Below are 18,202 nucleotides of genomic sequence, written 5' to 3'. Positions count from 1 at the left end.
GTATGAGTTCATCTTCTGCTGCATCCTCTCAACCCTGGACACTGCCACCTCGTACACCTGCAGTTGCCACATGATCCGTGGTAGCAAGCCAAACTGGCAGCACCACACCTTCGCATTCCCAGGGATGAGTGTCCTGTCCACCCTCTTCAACCACTCCACCACTTTCTCATAGATCTGAACTCCTCGGTGCCTGTCATTCAACTTGCACTCATACCACCGCCCAAGGCTCTTTACTCCCTGCTCAGTGACCTGAGGGATATCTTCTCCCCCAATCTGAAATCTCCTTGCGACCACCTTCCCCTTCCGCACTGACACTGAGCGGCTCTTCTTGGCCTTGAACTTCATCCGTGTCCAGGCCACCAACTCCTCCAACCTATGGAGGCCATCTTTGACCTGGGTCTCGTTGCCAGACACGATTGTGAGATCATCCATGAAAGCCCTAATCGACGGCACAACCACATCTGCAGCCAGCATCAACCCTTCAATTCTCGGGGCCACACACCGGGTTAACACTTCCATCCCAAGGACAAACAGCAGCGGCGAGACTGGACACCCCATGGGGATGCCAATTTCTAGCGCTTGCCATTCTGTTGTGTAAGTCTGGGTCGTGAATCTCATCCTGAACTGGCTGTAGTAGCTCTGCACCATCTCCCGGATCACCCTAGGGACCCAGAAAAACTCAAGAGCAAAGCTGAGATACCTGTGAGGAACTGATCCATATGCATTTGCAAGATCCAACCAGATGACATCCACATCCTCCTTCTCACGTTTGCACCTCTGGATTGACTCCCAAATCATCTGGACATGCTCCGTGCACCCAGGGAAACCTGGTATCCCTGCCTTCTGTATAGAGGTGTCCACAAACTTGTTCTTCATGACAAATCTTGACAACCGCCTTGCTAAGACACTAAAGAGGATCTTACCATCCACGTTGAGAAGCGAAATCGGTCTAAACTGGCCAATGCCTTTGGCATCCCTCTCCTTTGGGATATATACCCCTTCTGCCACACACCAGCTGGCTGGAACAATCCGCTCCCGCCATAGCACCCTTAGGATCCGCCACAGCACCCTTCGGACACGAGGACAGTACTTGAACAGCTTGTAGGACAAGCCATTCTGCCCAGCTGCACTGCCAGCTCGGGCCTTTTTAACCACGGCTTCAACCTCCCACAACTTCAACTCACTCAAGTCAAAACTGACCTCTGGCTCCTGTGGCCTCAATAGCCCTGCCACCCCAGTAAAAGGCTCCTCTCTCCTCTCATCACAGTATGTGGCCTTCAGATGCCTCTCGAGCTCTTCCTTCGACACCTCCAAACTTCCTGAAACCCCTTCCTCAAACAACCTCTTTGTGAACCTGTGCGGATTCTTATAGAACTCCCTCCTCTCCCTCCTCCTCCTCCTCCTCTTCCTACACTGATATTCGGCCCTCCTAACATCCGCATACCTCTTCTTCAGGTCCTCATACAAACCCTTCAGACTAGCCCTTTCTCCGTCTGCTTGCCTCCACCTACGCCGCAAGCTCTTCTTCTCCGCCCTCAATTGGGCCATCAACCGCTGTCTCCTCGACCCTGACTTTCCAAAATCCCCCTCCACATTCCCCCCACCTCCACTACCCACAGGCTTTATCCCAAACTCTTCTGCACAAGCCCCATAACACAACCCCTCAAACATACGCATCTTCTTTTCAACACTCCCAGCCAATTCCACTTTCAAAACTCCCGCAAGCTTGATGTCAAAAAGCTCCCACTTCTCACTTCTCGCCGGTGGCCATGCAATCGGCTCCTTCCGCTCAAACACAGCATGTAGAGCATGCTGAGGGTCTCCGGCTCTGTGGTCTGAAACCTGACTGGGACCTCCCACTGTCTCACCCAGCTCATTGCTGGTGCAGTCATGCCCTACTGCCACTCTTCCACAGCTCGTTCTTGCTCTGTGAACTGCCACACCTCTCTTCCCCTTGAACCTCCTCCCGCATCCCGCACACACACCCTCTTGATCTTTGTTCATTGTCGTGAGTCAAAGTACCCGCCCTTTCAGAATCCAGTATGGATTCTTATTCAGTACGACTCAATGCGAAAAAGCGGATGAGGCGGGTGAGTAGCCTTTCAGTCAAGTGGGCACACACTCACCAATAGGGGTGAAAACCCCTCCCACTGCCACCCCTCAGCCCTGGCGCACAGCCCTACGCCGCAAATGGGCCACACTTAAAACCGGTAACTCTGAGGGGCCGGTTATTTGCTTGCCATAGCCATCAGGGTAGCCTTCCCTGATGCCCCACCTATCCGGGGTGTCAAGAGAATATTAATGTATACAGTACAGTTGTACTATGAACGGAGCGGAGTGGTTCACGGCAGCCATAAGCCCACACTAACTTCATAAATATGCAGACAGACTTATGATAGAAAAATAGATACATTATAGGCCTATACTTTACATGCATAGGCCTACAACCGCTCTTGATCATGTTGATACGTATACCATAGGGCTATTCATTATGGAGAAAAAAAAGGGGGGATTGAGAGAATTAGTAAGGGAGAGAGAGGAAGAGGGAGGTCCCGAGATAAAGAGAAGGAATGGCAGGGATGATTTAAATATTTAACTTACATATAAGAAGCAATAAAAAAGAAAGTAACATCAATCAAAATTTCAACCAATTTTAATCACCGTGGCAACGTCTTATTTATTGCTTGCATTGCTAATCATCTGTTTGATATCAAATACAAAAATACTGCAACAAACAACAACGACAAACAGTGAAAAATTAGATAATTTTGGGAATTATACAGTCTTTGTTACAACACAACATGGCAACACTGTCTTCATGGCATCTACTGCTGTTTACTTTCCATGGATTTCAGTACTTCTTTTTTCTTTCTCTATACAGGGCGAGAGGATCACGAAAGGAACATCTTGTATTTACAGATCAATCATCCTATCTCTCTCTCTCTCTCTCTCTCTTTATCTCTTTCTCTCTGCCCGATATCTTAGCCATTTTTTTTTCTTGAACCTAATCTTTCCTTTGCAAAAATATGTAAGTTTCTACATATGGAAGCATTGCAAAACTGTGACGAATCTAATTATAATCGGGCTCAATCATTCAGCGGTCTCAGCGATAACAAATGGCAACGACATTCAGTAATGTAAAGGCATGATAGGAAGATGATCTTTTTCGTTGATTTGGATAAAAAATTACTCTCTAAAAAAAATCGAGTGAAAATTTTCACTCTAAAAAGAGTGAATACGAAAAAGAGTGAATGTCGAGTGAAATTGGAGTGAATTTTGAGTGAAAAATGCTCATTTTCACTCATTTTGGAGTGACGTCAGGGATCACTCGAAGATTTTGGAGTGATCCCTGACGTCACTCCAAAATGAGTGAAAATGTGCATTTTCACTCAAAATTCACTCCAATTTCACTCGAAATTCACTCTTTTTTGTATACACTCTTTTAAGAGTGAAAATTTTCACTCGATTTTTTTTAGAGAGTACGAGGTACAACGTATTGTTAATTGTAAGGTATACACTATTATGTTCAAACGGTCACGTGATAAAAAAAAACACAACACGACTACATTCTCATAAAATTTAATGGTCCCATATACATGTTATATAGACCCCCCAGAGAGATTTGCAGTCGCATCGTATTCACAGGAAATATACGTTATTTAGAAAAAAATACACTCTATACCAAAGAATGGATAATCATGATTTTGTTGAAAAGATTAAATTTGATCTTGAGCGAGTTTTCATGACGGCGGAATAAAAATTGTACATCACATTAATTTCTCCGCCGGAAATTGATACGAGGTAGGAGTCCTTGCTTCAAGGTTACAACCTCATCTATCAGCGATATTTTCCGCAAATGACATTTTTAAAATAAAAATCATTACTGTACAAAGATAGTATGTCAACAGCAGTCTGAAATTAACCTACGATTCTGACATGTATAAAATAGTGTTTCAAGATTTTGGGGGGTAATGAGAATGGTAGACATATTTCCTTAACCCGACAAAACCACCATAACTACTCTCGCCCGTAAATCATTGTATCTAATTTGTCTCAAAATAAATTGATCTAAAAGGGTTGTTATTCCTCGTGTAAATAACACATTACTGCATTACACTAATGAAATATGATACGTATAAATACAGTGAAACGTCCACTATGCAATTGCATATATGCATGTGGTATAAATTCAGTATGAAAAAGAAAAATTAGTGGGCTTTAGTAATATTTGTTTATTACCTCACGTATACTTGCGTCATTTGCGAAAATGACTGAAAGATTTATAACTTGGTATAATAATATGAGCCAGGGTAGTTCGACATCCATTTTCTTTTGAATTCTATGAGCTATAAATCACCTCGAAGGGGGTTTTAGATTTGCAGCGCGGACGCTGAGACGACGCTTGAGCTGGACGTTCTGCTCTCCCCTGCGTCGTGTTGAAAAATAGCTTTAGTTTACGCTGGGACGCAACGTATATAAGAAATAAATTGGCGCCTCCATGATCGGTGCATCAAGTAGCTCTCTACGTCGCAAATATTGTGCGGACGTAAAAATAGCCCAGAACGCGGAATGAAAAACTCAGACTACGCAAGCTAAAAATAGATCGACTTGACGCGCGCTTCTACGCATGCTCAGAACAGTTTTTTTTTTCCTCTGAACGTCCCCGTCGCGAAAATCTAAAACTCCCAAGCAATGACTATGATGACCATAATCATCATTTATCTATCATCATGATTATCAATTAATTTATAATCATCACCATCACCATCATCATCATCATCATTGTATTTTATCTATTAATCATCATCATCATCAACAACAACAATATCATTATCACCATCTTCCAGTCCTGTCTAACAGTGTAACCAAGTCAGTGAAGGCACTGTTCCACCTATATAAGGCACAAACCATTAAACATGTCATTGTCACAACATTTGGCATGGGTACTCATTTCATACACAGTTGGGTTTGACGGGAAACGCTTTGTTGAGCATCTTGTCCGACAAAGGGACGAACCATCCAGGATTGGAACCCTGGATCTGTTTGCGGATCCTATCCACTATGCCATATCATGCTCTCATACTGAGTCAATGGCTTTATCAAGTCAACAGAAGCGAGAGCCTATAGTGCGAGATGGCAGCAGCATACTTCAAGAAATGTTCACAGGTCTATAACCTCGTATCCTCCTTTAGTCCGTCACCGGCTGAGAGGAGGGATTCTGCCTCCTTCTTTTTCTTGCTCTGCTCATCGATGTTCAGCGCTTCATGTTCTTTGCTCCTCACGTCTCCGTCAGCCACGGCCTCGTCGTCGACCTCTCCCACGCGCTCGACGTTCACCACGCACCTGAAGACGTCCCACTTGGGGCCGAGGATGTTCCTGGTAAACACGAGGTGTGTCAGGTAAGACACGCCGATGATGATGGGGAAGGAGATGAGGACGGTGAAGGTGCGGAAGGGGAAGAGCTGGCCCTTGGTGTCGCTGAAGAAGGGGAACTTGATGAAAGGTGGAATCAGGAGGGTCTTCTCGCCGCCTCCGATCCGGAGCAGCATGGCGATGATGAAGCCCACGAAGGAGCCATACGTGTTGCAGGCCTAGAGGGTGCAAAACCAGTGACATGGCATCGGGTGATGAGTGTACAGGTCAGGATATAGGGAATTATGACCCCGGAGGAACAAATGAAAGAGAATGAATGAAAAAGCACAACACAACTCAGGTAAACATATGCGGTACAAATGAAGATGAATTTCACATCTAAAGCTTAACCATCCTCGCCCAACCTCCCCCCCCCCCCCAAAAAAAAAAAGAAGAAAAAGGAGGAAGAAGGGGAAGAAGGGAAAGGAAATGGGGGGGGGGGGGGTGAAGCGAGAAAAAGAGAAGTCATACATGGAAAATTTGATGATTTTATGAATTACTGTAGATGAAGATTTTAACCTCTTCAACCCTTTCTATGAATCCTGTTGTTAGCTCTTCCTGCAGATGAAAACAAATCGTAAAGATGTGGATCGTAATTTTACTCCAGACTAACATCCTAATTGTCATGCCTATTCTCTAAAAGCCTTCCTCGGTAATCCAGTGGATTACATTCACTTCATTTGTATTTGCATTTACTCCGTGGCCGTCATCTCAGTCAAGCACAACGCTTATTAATGGCATTCTCCTCCACTTACATCTTGAAATATGTGAATACATGTATTTACACGTAAATTCATGCTAGCTCTTTCATGATTGATGTATGTCAATATATTATATATCAATTGAGTAAGATTAGTTAACACTGATTTTGACATTATCATGATTAAATTGTCTTTAATCTATTACTTGCACTATTGTATTTCTTACGTATAGTTGGACAAAATAAAAGCTATCTCTGAGTTTGTCATTATCATAATTGAATCGCCGTTGATCTACTACTTCTTTTTTGCAACTGATTGACAAATTACCCTACATTGACGTAAAATAAGCACTGAATTGATCAGTCTTTTAGTAGCAGCCATGATGACAAATCATGGGCGTACATACTCGAGCAGGATTCGAACCTACGACCTCCTAATCTCCGGACAGGCGTCATCTCCACTTGACCACCGAGCTTTCGCCCGACAGCAAGTGTTGGTTCTAACCCTTAGAGTATGCAGCGGGTGCGGCGTAATTCAAATTCATGAAATCACGTCGATGTAGGGTAATTTGTCAATCAGTAGCAATGAAAACATCTCGACGGAAGAGTTTAATGAATTTGAGTACTTTTTTTTTTCTTGTACAGGCGGACAAATAAAACAAACTGAAACTCAAAAGTAAAACTTGTCTTTGAACTGCCCTAAGCCTACCTTAACATAGAGAACGCACACCAGCTGGGGGAAGATGACCACGTAGACGAGGTCGGAGCAGAGCACGTAGAGGTAGTAGACCGAGTTCACGGTGAGCGCCAGGACCGTGGCCAGTACAGTGGTCACAACGATGGACGCTCGGATGACCCAAACAATCTCTTGTTTCGAGACCTGGAACGACAAAACATTGGTCCCTACGAATATTAGTGGTTGCAATCATCTTGTTCAATTATAAAATCATAATATTCATTTCTTTCATTAACTTCAACTACATCTCCTCGGCAAGATAATGACAATTATTCACATAATCATTTCACACATAAAAGATGATTATTGTCCGTCGTATCACTCATGAACGTCTTCACTTCGGTTGGGTGGGGTGGGTAAAGTTTTTGCAGGCGTTGGTTTGTTCGTTTGTGTGTCTTTCTGATCGTCTCTTTGCTGGCAACTAAATGCACATTATTGTGAACGACTTTGTATGAAAACTTCAGGGAAGGTTAGAAATGCCCCCCCCCCACCCCCCCCCTCAAAAAAAATGTTTCATAATTATGGTGCTGAGCCAGATTATAGGGTGCATCAAGAATTTCTCATGAAATCGTTTATACAATGTACTGTTCGAGGTAAAGATGATTTCATCATTTCAATACGTATCTCCTCAAGTAATTGCTAGGATGCCTGGTAATAAAAAATAAACAAACAAACAATGATTTGGTAGAGGCTATTTAGAATACTAGGATTAGAGAACTGCCTTTGCCGAGGTTTGTGTTCTCCGGTAAATTCAAGATTAAATCACTCACTGCGTGGATAGGAAAAAAAAAATCTTCCATTTCTGTGGATTTTTTTTCATACCCACGCAATGAGTGCCTTTTCTAGTCATAAATATCAATGGGTAATACAAAATATAATGTCCACCCATAACTTTTTTTTTGAGAGAGAGAGAGAAAGATAATTTGACATGCGTTGGAAAGGCAAGGGACCGGTGATGAGCGAATCTTGTGAAATACCGTATGTCCCCCCCCCCCCTAAAAAAAATACAATGGTACCCTCCGCAAACGATAACTTTGAAAATAGAGAATCAATCCAAATACAATTCCAGGGTGTGAAACTATAACTCATTTCCCACATTTTACAGAAAACCCCATTCGATTTGCTTCAGTGATCAAAGAGAAATGAGGAATTTTGGAGAGCATGTCAGGAATCTCTTCCCTCCAAGTTCTGTCTATCGTGTTCACCCATTATTATGCAGTTTCAAGAGTATCCAAGTGCTAAACTTTGAAGAATCAGAGTCATGACATGCTTTACAACAATCCACATTTCTTTGTGACCGCTTAACCAAATGGGGTTTTCTGCAAAATAGAGCTAAGATGTTATGTTTTAAGACCCTGAAGTAGCATATAGATAGTTTAATCATATTGGGCGTTATCAATGCGAAAATCTGATTGTATTTTTTTTTTTGGGGGGGGGGGGGGATACCGTACAGCTCCCTCTTCTGACGATAACACTATACGACTTTATGACGTTGTGATGTAGTTGTTTTTCTTCTTCTCAGGTTCTCGGTATAGTATTCATCTCAACGTTCAATTTGAAGAGTTTGCTCGCAAAAACCGATAAGTCCATAATGTAATTTGCCAAATGGAGATATTTGCGATTAAAGGTCAAGAAAAATAAAGAGAATAATAAGAAAATTTTTGCTTCTTTTGACAATAACTTCAAAAATGTGCCTTTATATTATGTAGTGACCAATATATCATTTAAAAGGTATTATTTTGTACTTTATGACAGAGACCGTACTTCAAAATCTTCAAAAATGGACTTATCGGTTTTTGCGAACAAACTCTTCATTTGTACACCATGCTCCATGCAGTGTATTATGCATTTCTAAAGTCCTGTGATTGTATACTTAAATCATAGTAACCTTTTTCTTCTGTTACAATATACTGTCATCCTATTTACTTAATAAACAAACTGTTATGCATGCATTGTAACACTGTGAATCGTATATTATCTACTTCTTGTATCATTATAATCTTTTATTACCAGATATCTATCAATCTATCTGTCTATCTATCTATCTATCTATCTATCTATCTATCTGTCTGTCTATCTATATCTATCTATCTATATTTATCTATTTTTCTACATCTATCTATCTATCTATCTATCTACCTACCTATATATATCAATCTATCTATCTATCTATCTATCTATCTATCTACCTATCTTTCTATCTATCTATCTATCTATCTATCTATCTATCTATCTATCTATTCTATCTATCTTTCTATCTAATATTTCCGTGTTCTCATTGGTCTCATTGTTGATCCCATTGACAATGTCAAACCGCCAGTTTATGTCATTAGCCTCTACCTAGACAATCACACCATTAATCATGACGTCATGAACAGGCAATATCACAGTGAAATTTCTCTTGAATCTGTACCGCGTTTCGGAAGAGGCCTTTGTAAATGTTGTGTGCAAACATGGAGCTCGCTGCTAGCACCGACGAGTCGGCAGAAGACATGACCGCGGCCGACAGGGCCCCTAGCCCGATGAAAGCCACGTAGGTTGGTGTCAGATACTGGATGACCAGCGGAAGAATCAACGATGGGTTCTCTGAAGGAACGGTCTTGTTAAGATTAAGACTAGTTTCACTCCAGTCTACATCGATACAGGAGAAAAAACAAAACAAAACCAACAACACTTAGGCCATGTAATCCCACAATTCCCACCACTATATTACTGTGTTTTGATAAGAGTTTCTAGCCAAGGAATAGATTAGGTTTGTGAAAAGATAATTTAGATGACACGCCTCGAGCCGTACATCTAACTTTGATAACGAACACGGACACTGGAAGGCCATGCCATTAATAACTGAAGACGTGATAAAAAAAAATCGAATTTATGATTGGAAAGCTTGTAGAAATGAAGAGCTTTAAGGCCTGATAAACAAGAGAGATTGCTTCGGTTACCTTTACAATTCAACGTGTTCATAATCATAAAACATAAAATATATGTACGCATGTAAATAAATAGAAAATGAATAAATGGGTATGATGTAAACATGACAATTGTGTACACATCACAATGACATACAATAATGAAGAAATGTATATGAATCTTCATGTCTCCAATAGAACTTGACGCAGGTTTTATTGAATTTCCATTATTCGTGTGTGTTTGTGATTTTTTATATTTTTCTATTTTTGACATTGAATTAATTCAGAACAACATATCCTTCAAACTGAATTACTATGTCATCTTGGAATATATCAACGATGGCATTTGGTGGAAAGTGGCTGCAGTTGCTTAATCAACGCTCACAAACACAATCAATTTTGCCACATTATTGCCTATTCCAATTTGCATGTGTGGCTGATATGTAGTGATAGTGTTAATGCTACTAATAATGGAAACCAATCTGAAAATTCCGTAGTTTTCTTTATAGTTTATTTCTCACTTCACATAATGACACTTGTGATTCTGATGATATTGTCCATTAATAAATGTTACACTGTATCTATTCTTGTTTAAATTGTGTTCTTTTTTTACATAGTGTGGAAGTTAAAATCTACATTCGTCTCACGATAATAACAAGGGGGTGTTTCATAAAGCTGTTCTGAAAGTTACAAACTACTTAAGAACGACTGGTGATAAGTTCTTGTGCTGAATTATTGAAATTCTGAAAAGTATTCCACATCAGAACTGATCACCAGTCGTTATTAAGTCGTTCGTAACTTTAAGACCAGCTTTATGAAACACCCCCAGAACCCATAGGCTCCTGTATTGATTGCCATATACCAAGCCGTTTGACCAGAAAGATACTGTTACAGTGAACTCACCCGTGCCAAAGCCCACGGCTCCTATCAGGACGCTGGGTATGGCCATGATGAGGACCAGCACGCCTGCTATGTACGACATCTTCTGAGCTGCATCCGGGGACTTGGCTGAAAGAACGCGCTGAAAGTATGCCTGCCACGTGATGCCTCCAAGTAACTATAGAGTCAGAATAAAATAATCATAATCATCATCATTGTCTTCATCACCGTACTATCGTCGTCGTTAACATCATAACCATCACGACAATCACCAACACCATCACCACTGCCACTACCAAGCATCTAATTCATTATGCACATCTGTATCGGCCTATAATAGTAACTTATCACGATCATTATCAATGTTGATTATCATCATCATTATCATCATCATCATCATCATCATCATCATCATCATCATCATCATCATTTCCACTGAGTGCGCGCTCTCTCTCTCTATCGCGGTAATTATGGTCTACCATGATCGAGACTACTACGATACATTTTCGTCAGTGTCTTTAATGCCGTATTAATAGAAACGTTCTCCCAGAGAATTCCCAGAGAATCGTGTCATTGATATTTTAAGAATTTCAAGAGATCTCTATCATATAGTACCTTGGTACAACCAAGGAGATACTTGCCACAAACTTCACATCATATACGCAAGACACACCACACCGCCAATCACCCCATTATAGGGCCTACAGACAGTCAAATATAACTTTACCAAGAAAAACTGTCAGAAAAAGATCAAACGCTAGAAAATTGTGGATTTGTACTGTCAGCTAACCAAAGAACGGAAGCAGTAAAATGCCACCAAAGAATAAAGCTATTTACACCATATAGGTCCATGTTTGCACGGAAGTGTTTATCCGCGGAAGGAGAAAGAGGGTGCAGGTTCAACTTGGAGCATGAGGTCAGATCTCCCAGTTTGCCAAACATCTGTTTTTAATGTTTGTAAGTTTGTAATGTGCATTCATCCATACGAAATGAGCTTTGGGTGTCAAATAACTGTCACGGTAGCTAAAGAAAACGTTTTGTATAATTTGCTTTCACTGTTCTCATCGAAGGATCAGAGATACTTACTAGAAGAAGGGTATAATCGATCCAGATTCCGATATCACTAGTTTCGATAGATCCGATCCATTCTGAGGACGTGTTTGTGATCGGTTTCGCGTGCTCGCTCGTCATCACGAAGGGAATACAGAACCACTGCAAAGAATCAGACACAAAATCGACGGAATTGTAAAAAAAGGATTTGTAATTGAAAGAAAGCATCTGCAGGTCGAAGTCGGACAATGAGATACCTCTGCATTCCATTCCGATCGCCTAATGATAAACTTTCCTTTTGTGTGGTTGAAAGCTATCTAGTGATCTTGACAATTGATCTTAAGGATGAATCTTTGGCTGCATTCATGACATTGGTACTTTTAACTTACATTCAAACGGGACTTTCTTAGCATAAAATTTTGTTGGACGACCTTCGATTGGTGACCTTTTGAAAGTTTGCTTACACTTAACTGGCATAATTAAGTAATGTTTCCAAAAAGAATCACCAACAGGTTCTTCTCTACTTCTGTTGATGAGGCATTCATGACATTAAAATTGATTACGCGACCGGATGGACGAATCGATCGACAACCCGAACATGGAAACCCCCGGCACCTCCCGCCCGCGAAGATAAACTTATCTGCATGAAGAAATTAGCGTACATAACATCGATGTATGAATATAAATAAAGAGGTTACTTGTTCTATTATCTCTAAAGGCTTCGACCTTTAAAATGATTCGACCAGATCGTTTCATCATGGTGTTGTATTTACCGAAGGAAATTCCTAGTTCCTTGAATACACGTTCGAATAAGTCGTGTTTGCTTAGGAAAGAGTCACACTTTGGGCAATTTCCTTTTCCTGAACGATAGTGTACCGAACTTATATGGTTTGGGAGCTATAGAATGCTATCATCAATGACACGTTGTTAAGACAGGGGAATCTTAACCAAATATATTGAATATAATAATTATGTGATGGATTGAGTGAGTGCAGCAACATTAGTTATGTTTTAGGAAAGTCGGACAACTCGTTCAGAAGTTCTGAATTTTTAAAGTTTCTGTGTCACCTTATTGAGAAGACTACAACAGTTCGTGACGTCACCTCAGAACAATAATATTGAGAAAATTCAACACATTTTCATTTTTTAGCATAATGAATGAGCACATGACTTACCTCTTTCAGAAAGCATGTGGAATAATCGCCACTATACTCTGAACATAATGATATTATGTCAGTAACAACTCAAGGGCGTGGCTACTTCCATAAAAAATAAAATTTTGTGGAATTCTCTTTATGTTTTCCTTATATCATTGTCCTGCTCTGCGATTTATTATTGATGAGAGTAGGCAGACGGTTGACTTGCGATGACATTACAAGCGACTTACGATGACAGTGCGAGTGACTTACGAGTCCGAAAAAGATACAGAAGAGCTGTACGACGTCGGTGTAGGCCACGGAGTAAAGCCCACCGAAGAAGGTGTAGAAAGCAACGATGCATGCCGAGATGATGACTGACAGGGTCACGTCCAGCTCAAGGATCACGCTCATGGTCGTGCCTAAGACAGCAACAAATAGATGAATAAATAAATTGATAAATAAGTGTAATATATATATATATATATATATATATATATATATATATATTTATATATATATAAACATAAACATGACAAGAATTTCTTGAGGCAGTAACGGTCACTGAGGAGACGAGTTGTAACAATATCTAAACGTCATTTAATGTTCAAAATTACCAATCAGATATGAAAGCGGGCATCATCCGACAGAAAGAGAGAAAAGAGAGAGAGAGAGAGAGGAGATAGAGACAAAGTCAAAGAAAGTAAAATGGACGAGATCTATATAGAGGCAAATGTAGAAGTAACGCAGAGATGGGTATAAGAGAATGGAGAGAGGGAGAATAGACGATCTAGAGAGATAATAAGAAGCAGATAGACAGGATGGAATAGACACTGCAATGGACACTGCAGTGAACTTTTGTGTCTTTGAATGGGAACGGGGAGAGTGATCTACGTGTAAGTGCTGCAAGAATGATACATTTCTGAAAATAACATAACGTATATTACGTGAATGTATATGAATTCCTAATGTGTTGCCATGGTAACCACCTACCAAGAGCCGCCAAGATGGCCGCAGTCCAGAGTATTTCCCCGAACAGAGAGGGTATGAAGAGAAGGCCTCCCATCCTGTTCCCGTAGGTGATTTGGAAGGGATCCAGCATGGTAACGTAACCTTTTGCCCTCATCTTTTTGGCAAAGAGGATACCACCTTGCGTAACAATGGCGAAGAATATAATTGGTAGAACAATGATGGAGGTTAGTGCTTCGTGAGGTAAAGAAAATGTACACAGATAAGACTTTTTTAAAGTCAATTCAATTTAGTTAGATTAATTCGACTCTTTCCCGTTCAATTCAAACGTATTATCCAGTATAGAACATGTTATATTACTGAAAAACAAAGATTATTATACATATTTCATGATAAGTATCAAATGAGGATTATTCAGTAATTTTCTAACACTTCTTCACAACAACGTTGTAATGACATTGACATGCATGTTCTGGGGAAAGTGGAAGGACTCACTAAAATACAAACGTAATCGAGTCATGCGTGGGTCCGTCAAAATTATATAACAACGAAATTTTGGACGATGGATTAAGTGATTTAAAGCAGAAAGGAGATATTTGCAGCCGAAGTATTTCATGTGGTGCCTTAAAGGAAAGATGGGAGACCAAAGCCTAGGGACGGCCTAGCTTTCTTTTTGATCTGTATATCACGTATACACACAAAGACATACAGACATAATTGTGTATATTTAGTACCGATGTACCAGGTACCCGCACAAAGTTATACAAAAATTCGTCAGTTAACTATTCAATTAGATAGACATTCGAAAAATGTTAAAGTTAGTATGACGATTTTTATTTCTCTTGTATATATATACATATACATATATATATATATATATATATATATACATATATATATATATATATATATATATAGAGAGAGAGAGAGAGAGAGAGAGAGAGAAAGAGAGAGAGAGAGAGAAGGAGATATACATATATCATATCATATAACGTTAATGGTTCAGATCAGTACTCGCACAAAGTTATACGAACTTGAAAGTCGACACAATAACAAATCAATTCTAGTCCCACGATTTACTGACATTTGATTCCATTGATCCAAATATTTTATGAAGACTGAAGCATTTTGCTGACTAAGTTCCTCTTGCGGATCATCTGAAAAATAAATATACTGACAATACACATGCACTGTAATATTTTGATATATGTGCACAAAATGGGACTATGAAACAAAGTGAAAGATCTATGAAAGTTATTCGGGTTTTTTTAAATTTACATCATCTATAAGACGTCTGCCTTTATAAAAATTCAAGATCCTTTTGATTTAGGTGATAGATATCGCAAACAAACAGATAAGAGAGTGTGATATGGCAAAGACCTGGTCCTCACCTAGGGATATACACACGGCATAGGCCCATGGTGCCTGTGTCCAAACCAGACCGTAGGCATACACGGACTCTGCTGCTCCGTTGATGTAAGCTCCTCCCACTACAGTGGCTGTGTGTCATTGGAATAAAATTCAGCGTTAGATATCTCCCATAGAGGTGAGTGAGTGTTGCACATTGAAAACAAACAAACAAACAAACAAACAAACAAACAAACAAACAAACAAACAAGCCATGTTGCAGTGATAGGAGAGGTGAGGTTAAACACAACGAATTATACAGTTCCTTTGTTGTTATTTACGTTATGTACGTTAACTGGGGGCGGATCCAGGAATTCTGTAAAGGGGGGGGGGGCGTGACTAATATTTCTGGTACCACCTCCGGGTTTCATTTCATTTTTTCTTTTTATTTCTTTTGTTTTTAACGAAAAATAAGGGGGGGGGGCGTGCGCCGGTTGCGCCCCCTCTGAATCCGCCACTGGTTAAAAAAAAATAGGTAAAGAACGCCTCATAAACAGTTCCCTTCTTCTTAATGCACGAGGAAATTCCGCAATAATCACCGACTTTCTTCTGGTACACAAAACTAAATGAAGGGAGTTTCTTTTAGCATTTGCAGTACAGAAATGCATTAATAGTATTTTGTTCACAATGATGTGCCATTAGTCATCACGTATTTTGTATTGTCTTGCTTTTGTTTCATGGGGTCTTTTTTTTTAAACACATTTATAGATATTATAAAAGTTTTACACAAAGGCATAATCTCTCAGGGAAAGATATTAATACTGGCAACAACAAAAGTCAAGAAAGTGGCTTGTCGATACTCATCAGAGGAGTCTTGCTTCTTCTTTTTTTACAGAAAGAGGACTGTACTTTTCAAAAGTTCCAAACAAAGCGTCTCATATTCTAGCTTTTTGTTTCCCTAAAAAGGCTTCTCTGCCAGTTGTGAGCAGTTAATACGTTGTCTTGTCCAACGTTAACGTACGCTTCCGTGCACATGGAACTGATGTTGAACTGTTCTTGGGATTGCTACCGAACTGCTTTTATCATTTTTTTTTTTCGAGGCAACCATTCTGGTCAGGCTTAAATTGCTCATGATGACGATTACATGTATCTTTTCTTCTTTTTTTTTTTTTTTGGGGGGGGGTTCGTAAAATGAAATGAATTGTCATAACTTTGTATCATAGGTATCTAAAAATGAATCAGATGAAATTACGAAACGCAAGTTCACATAGTCATTGCTTTATGACTATGTGTAACCACAACGTCAATTTGATTAGTATGCCATTTCATTATTGCATTTGTGTTCATGCTTTTGATAGTGAAAATTAAGAAACAAAACAGGCATGGAAGACATTATAACTATACTTACCAGCTGTGGTGAAAACGCCGACAAATAGATTTAAATCCCTGCTAGCTACGAGCACACTATCGGGATCCGATACACCCCTCGTCTTTCTCGCCGCCCATAGTCCCACCAGTAGGATCACGATATAGAAGACGGCAATACCAGCGATTCCCGCCCAGTTAACGGCCATCCTGTTCTTATCTGAGTTGGATGATAAAGTGCATTCCATGCGATTAGGTATCGGCAATCATACAAATTATACGAAACGTGATCATTTACGGCGGTTATTTGTTTCGTCTCGTTGACTCTCTTTAATCTGAACGTAGTCATTGACAAAAATAATCTGAATAAATTATATTTTGATAGATAAAGCATCCAACGATGTAAGTTAACCTTGGGATAACATAAACTGATTGTTATTCAAAAAAGACAGTTAACTGGCTCTTTAGTCAAGAGTTGCATGGTTTTATTAATAGGCAAGGATATTAGTTACTTTGCCATTTTTTTTTTTTCATGGCACATTTGAAAAGAATAACAAAATATAGAACAAGAGTCCAGCGCATGTTTTTTTTTTTTTTTTTCTTTCTGGTACATGAAAGAATTGTCATTCGTACGAATTCCCAGAGAGCGAAAAAAAAAATGCCTTGCTAAATACAATTTGATAAACCCAATTTGCTTGTTAAATGACACATCGACACTCCATAAGCATCACTATGAGAAGTACAATCATTACGGACAACGTATGCGCAATGTATATCGCCCTTATCTTTGATATTTTGATCTGCAGACGCATAATGTTTGCTGATGTCTACCTGGTATCTACAGATGTCATCGTGTTACCGTGATCGCCGCCTATGGCTAGTCATGAATGGAATAATCTCGTCGAACTAATGTGCTCTTGCAGGTCAGGTTCACGCACTTTTCAATCTTATATTAATAGCAGTATCTCCTATTTCCGATCCTTCTTCTTTTCCTTCTTCCTTCTTTCTTTCTTTCAGTTCTGTTTAAATGTTCAGCTGTTCGACACGTAATGACACCCACCCATCCTGCACAAAGAATAGATTTCACCAATTTCCGGAGATGAAGAAATCAGTCAGCCTCGAGCGTATTACCAGTCATCTCCTACCTCTCAATGAATGACTACGGTGTTAGCAAAGCATCATGATAGGTGCCAAGTTCCCACGTATTCTATTAAACCGGTGTGATCTTTTCCCCCCAATGCCCGTCATGCAAACCCCCCTGAGGTGGTCGAAGAGGGTATACCTCGATCCTTGTCATCGTGTTATGCTATTCACTTCGCTATTTCCAGATGGACTAAATTTGTGCGGATGTCACGCATGACAGGATTAACATGAACATGAACACAAACATGTAAGAGCCATTGTGGTCCAGTGGGTGCTAAAAAGACTCTAAATCTGGCGTTTCCCGGTTATAGTTCTCTGATAGCTGCAGAATATCGGCAGAATACCCTCTGGGGAGACACTTCTCTTTAATGTTGCCTGTTCCTTTAGGTTTAGATGTGGCTTGAAGTTGTTCGCCCACAAGTTGCTGGCTCATCGAATGGGAACAGCGTATAATCATATTCACCACACGCAAGAAAACATCCCTGCTGGCAAGAACACACTAGCGTCCCACAATGTGAAACTCAACGTGAAACACAGTGTGAAATCTCGTCACACT

At 40.1% G+C, this 18,202-nt stretch overlaps 1 protein-coding gene across 1 annotated transcript; it reads right to left on the bottom strand.

Annotated features, from left to right (window-relative positions):
- Positions 1-5,081: 5,081 nt before the first annotated feature.
- On the bottom strand, positions 5,082-16,712 carry LOC139735271 (high-affinity choline transporter 1-like). Its single transcript, XM_071646025.1, has 9 exons — positions 16,547-16,712; positions 15,183-15,290; positions 13,816-13,971; positions 13,096-13,244; positions 11,723-11,848; positions 10,661-10,814; positions 9,262-9,479; positions 6,822-6,992; positions 5,082-5,591 (listed from the first exon to the last, which is right to left on the bottom strand). The coding sequence occupies exons 1-9, from the start codon at positions 16,710-16,712 to the stop codon at positions 5,169-5,171; spliced, it is 1,671 nt and encodes a 556-aa protein (XP_071502126.1). The 3' UTR covers positions 5,082-5,168.
- Between the last annotated feature and the right edge of the window lie 1,490 nt (positions 16,713-18,202).

This window comes from Diadema antillarum, unplaced genomic scaffold, assembly GCF_040938485.1.
Source record: "Diadema antillarum isolate AM-2024a unplaced genomic scaffold, OU_Dant_1.0 seq00000569_RagTag, whole genome shotgun sequence".
Taxonomy (NCBI): Eukaryota; Metazoa; Echinodermata; class Echinoidea; order Diadematoida; family Diadematidae; genus Diadema; species Diadema antillarum.
This window is presented reverse-complemented; position numbering and strand designations above follow the sequence as displayed.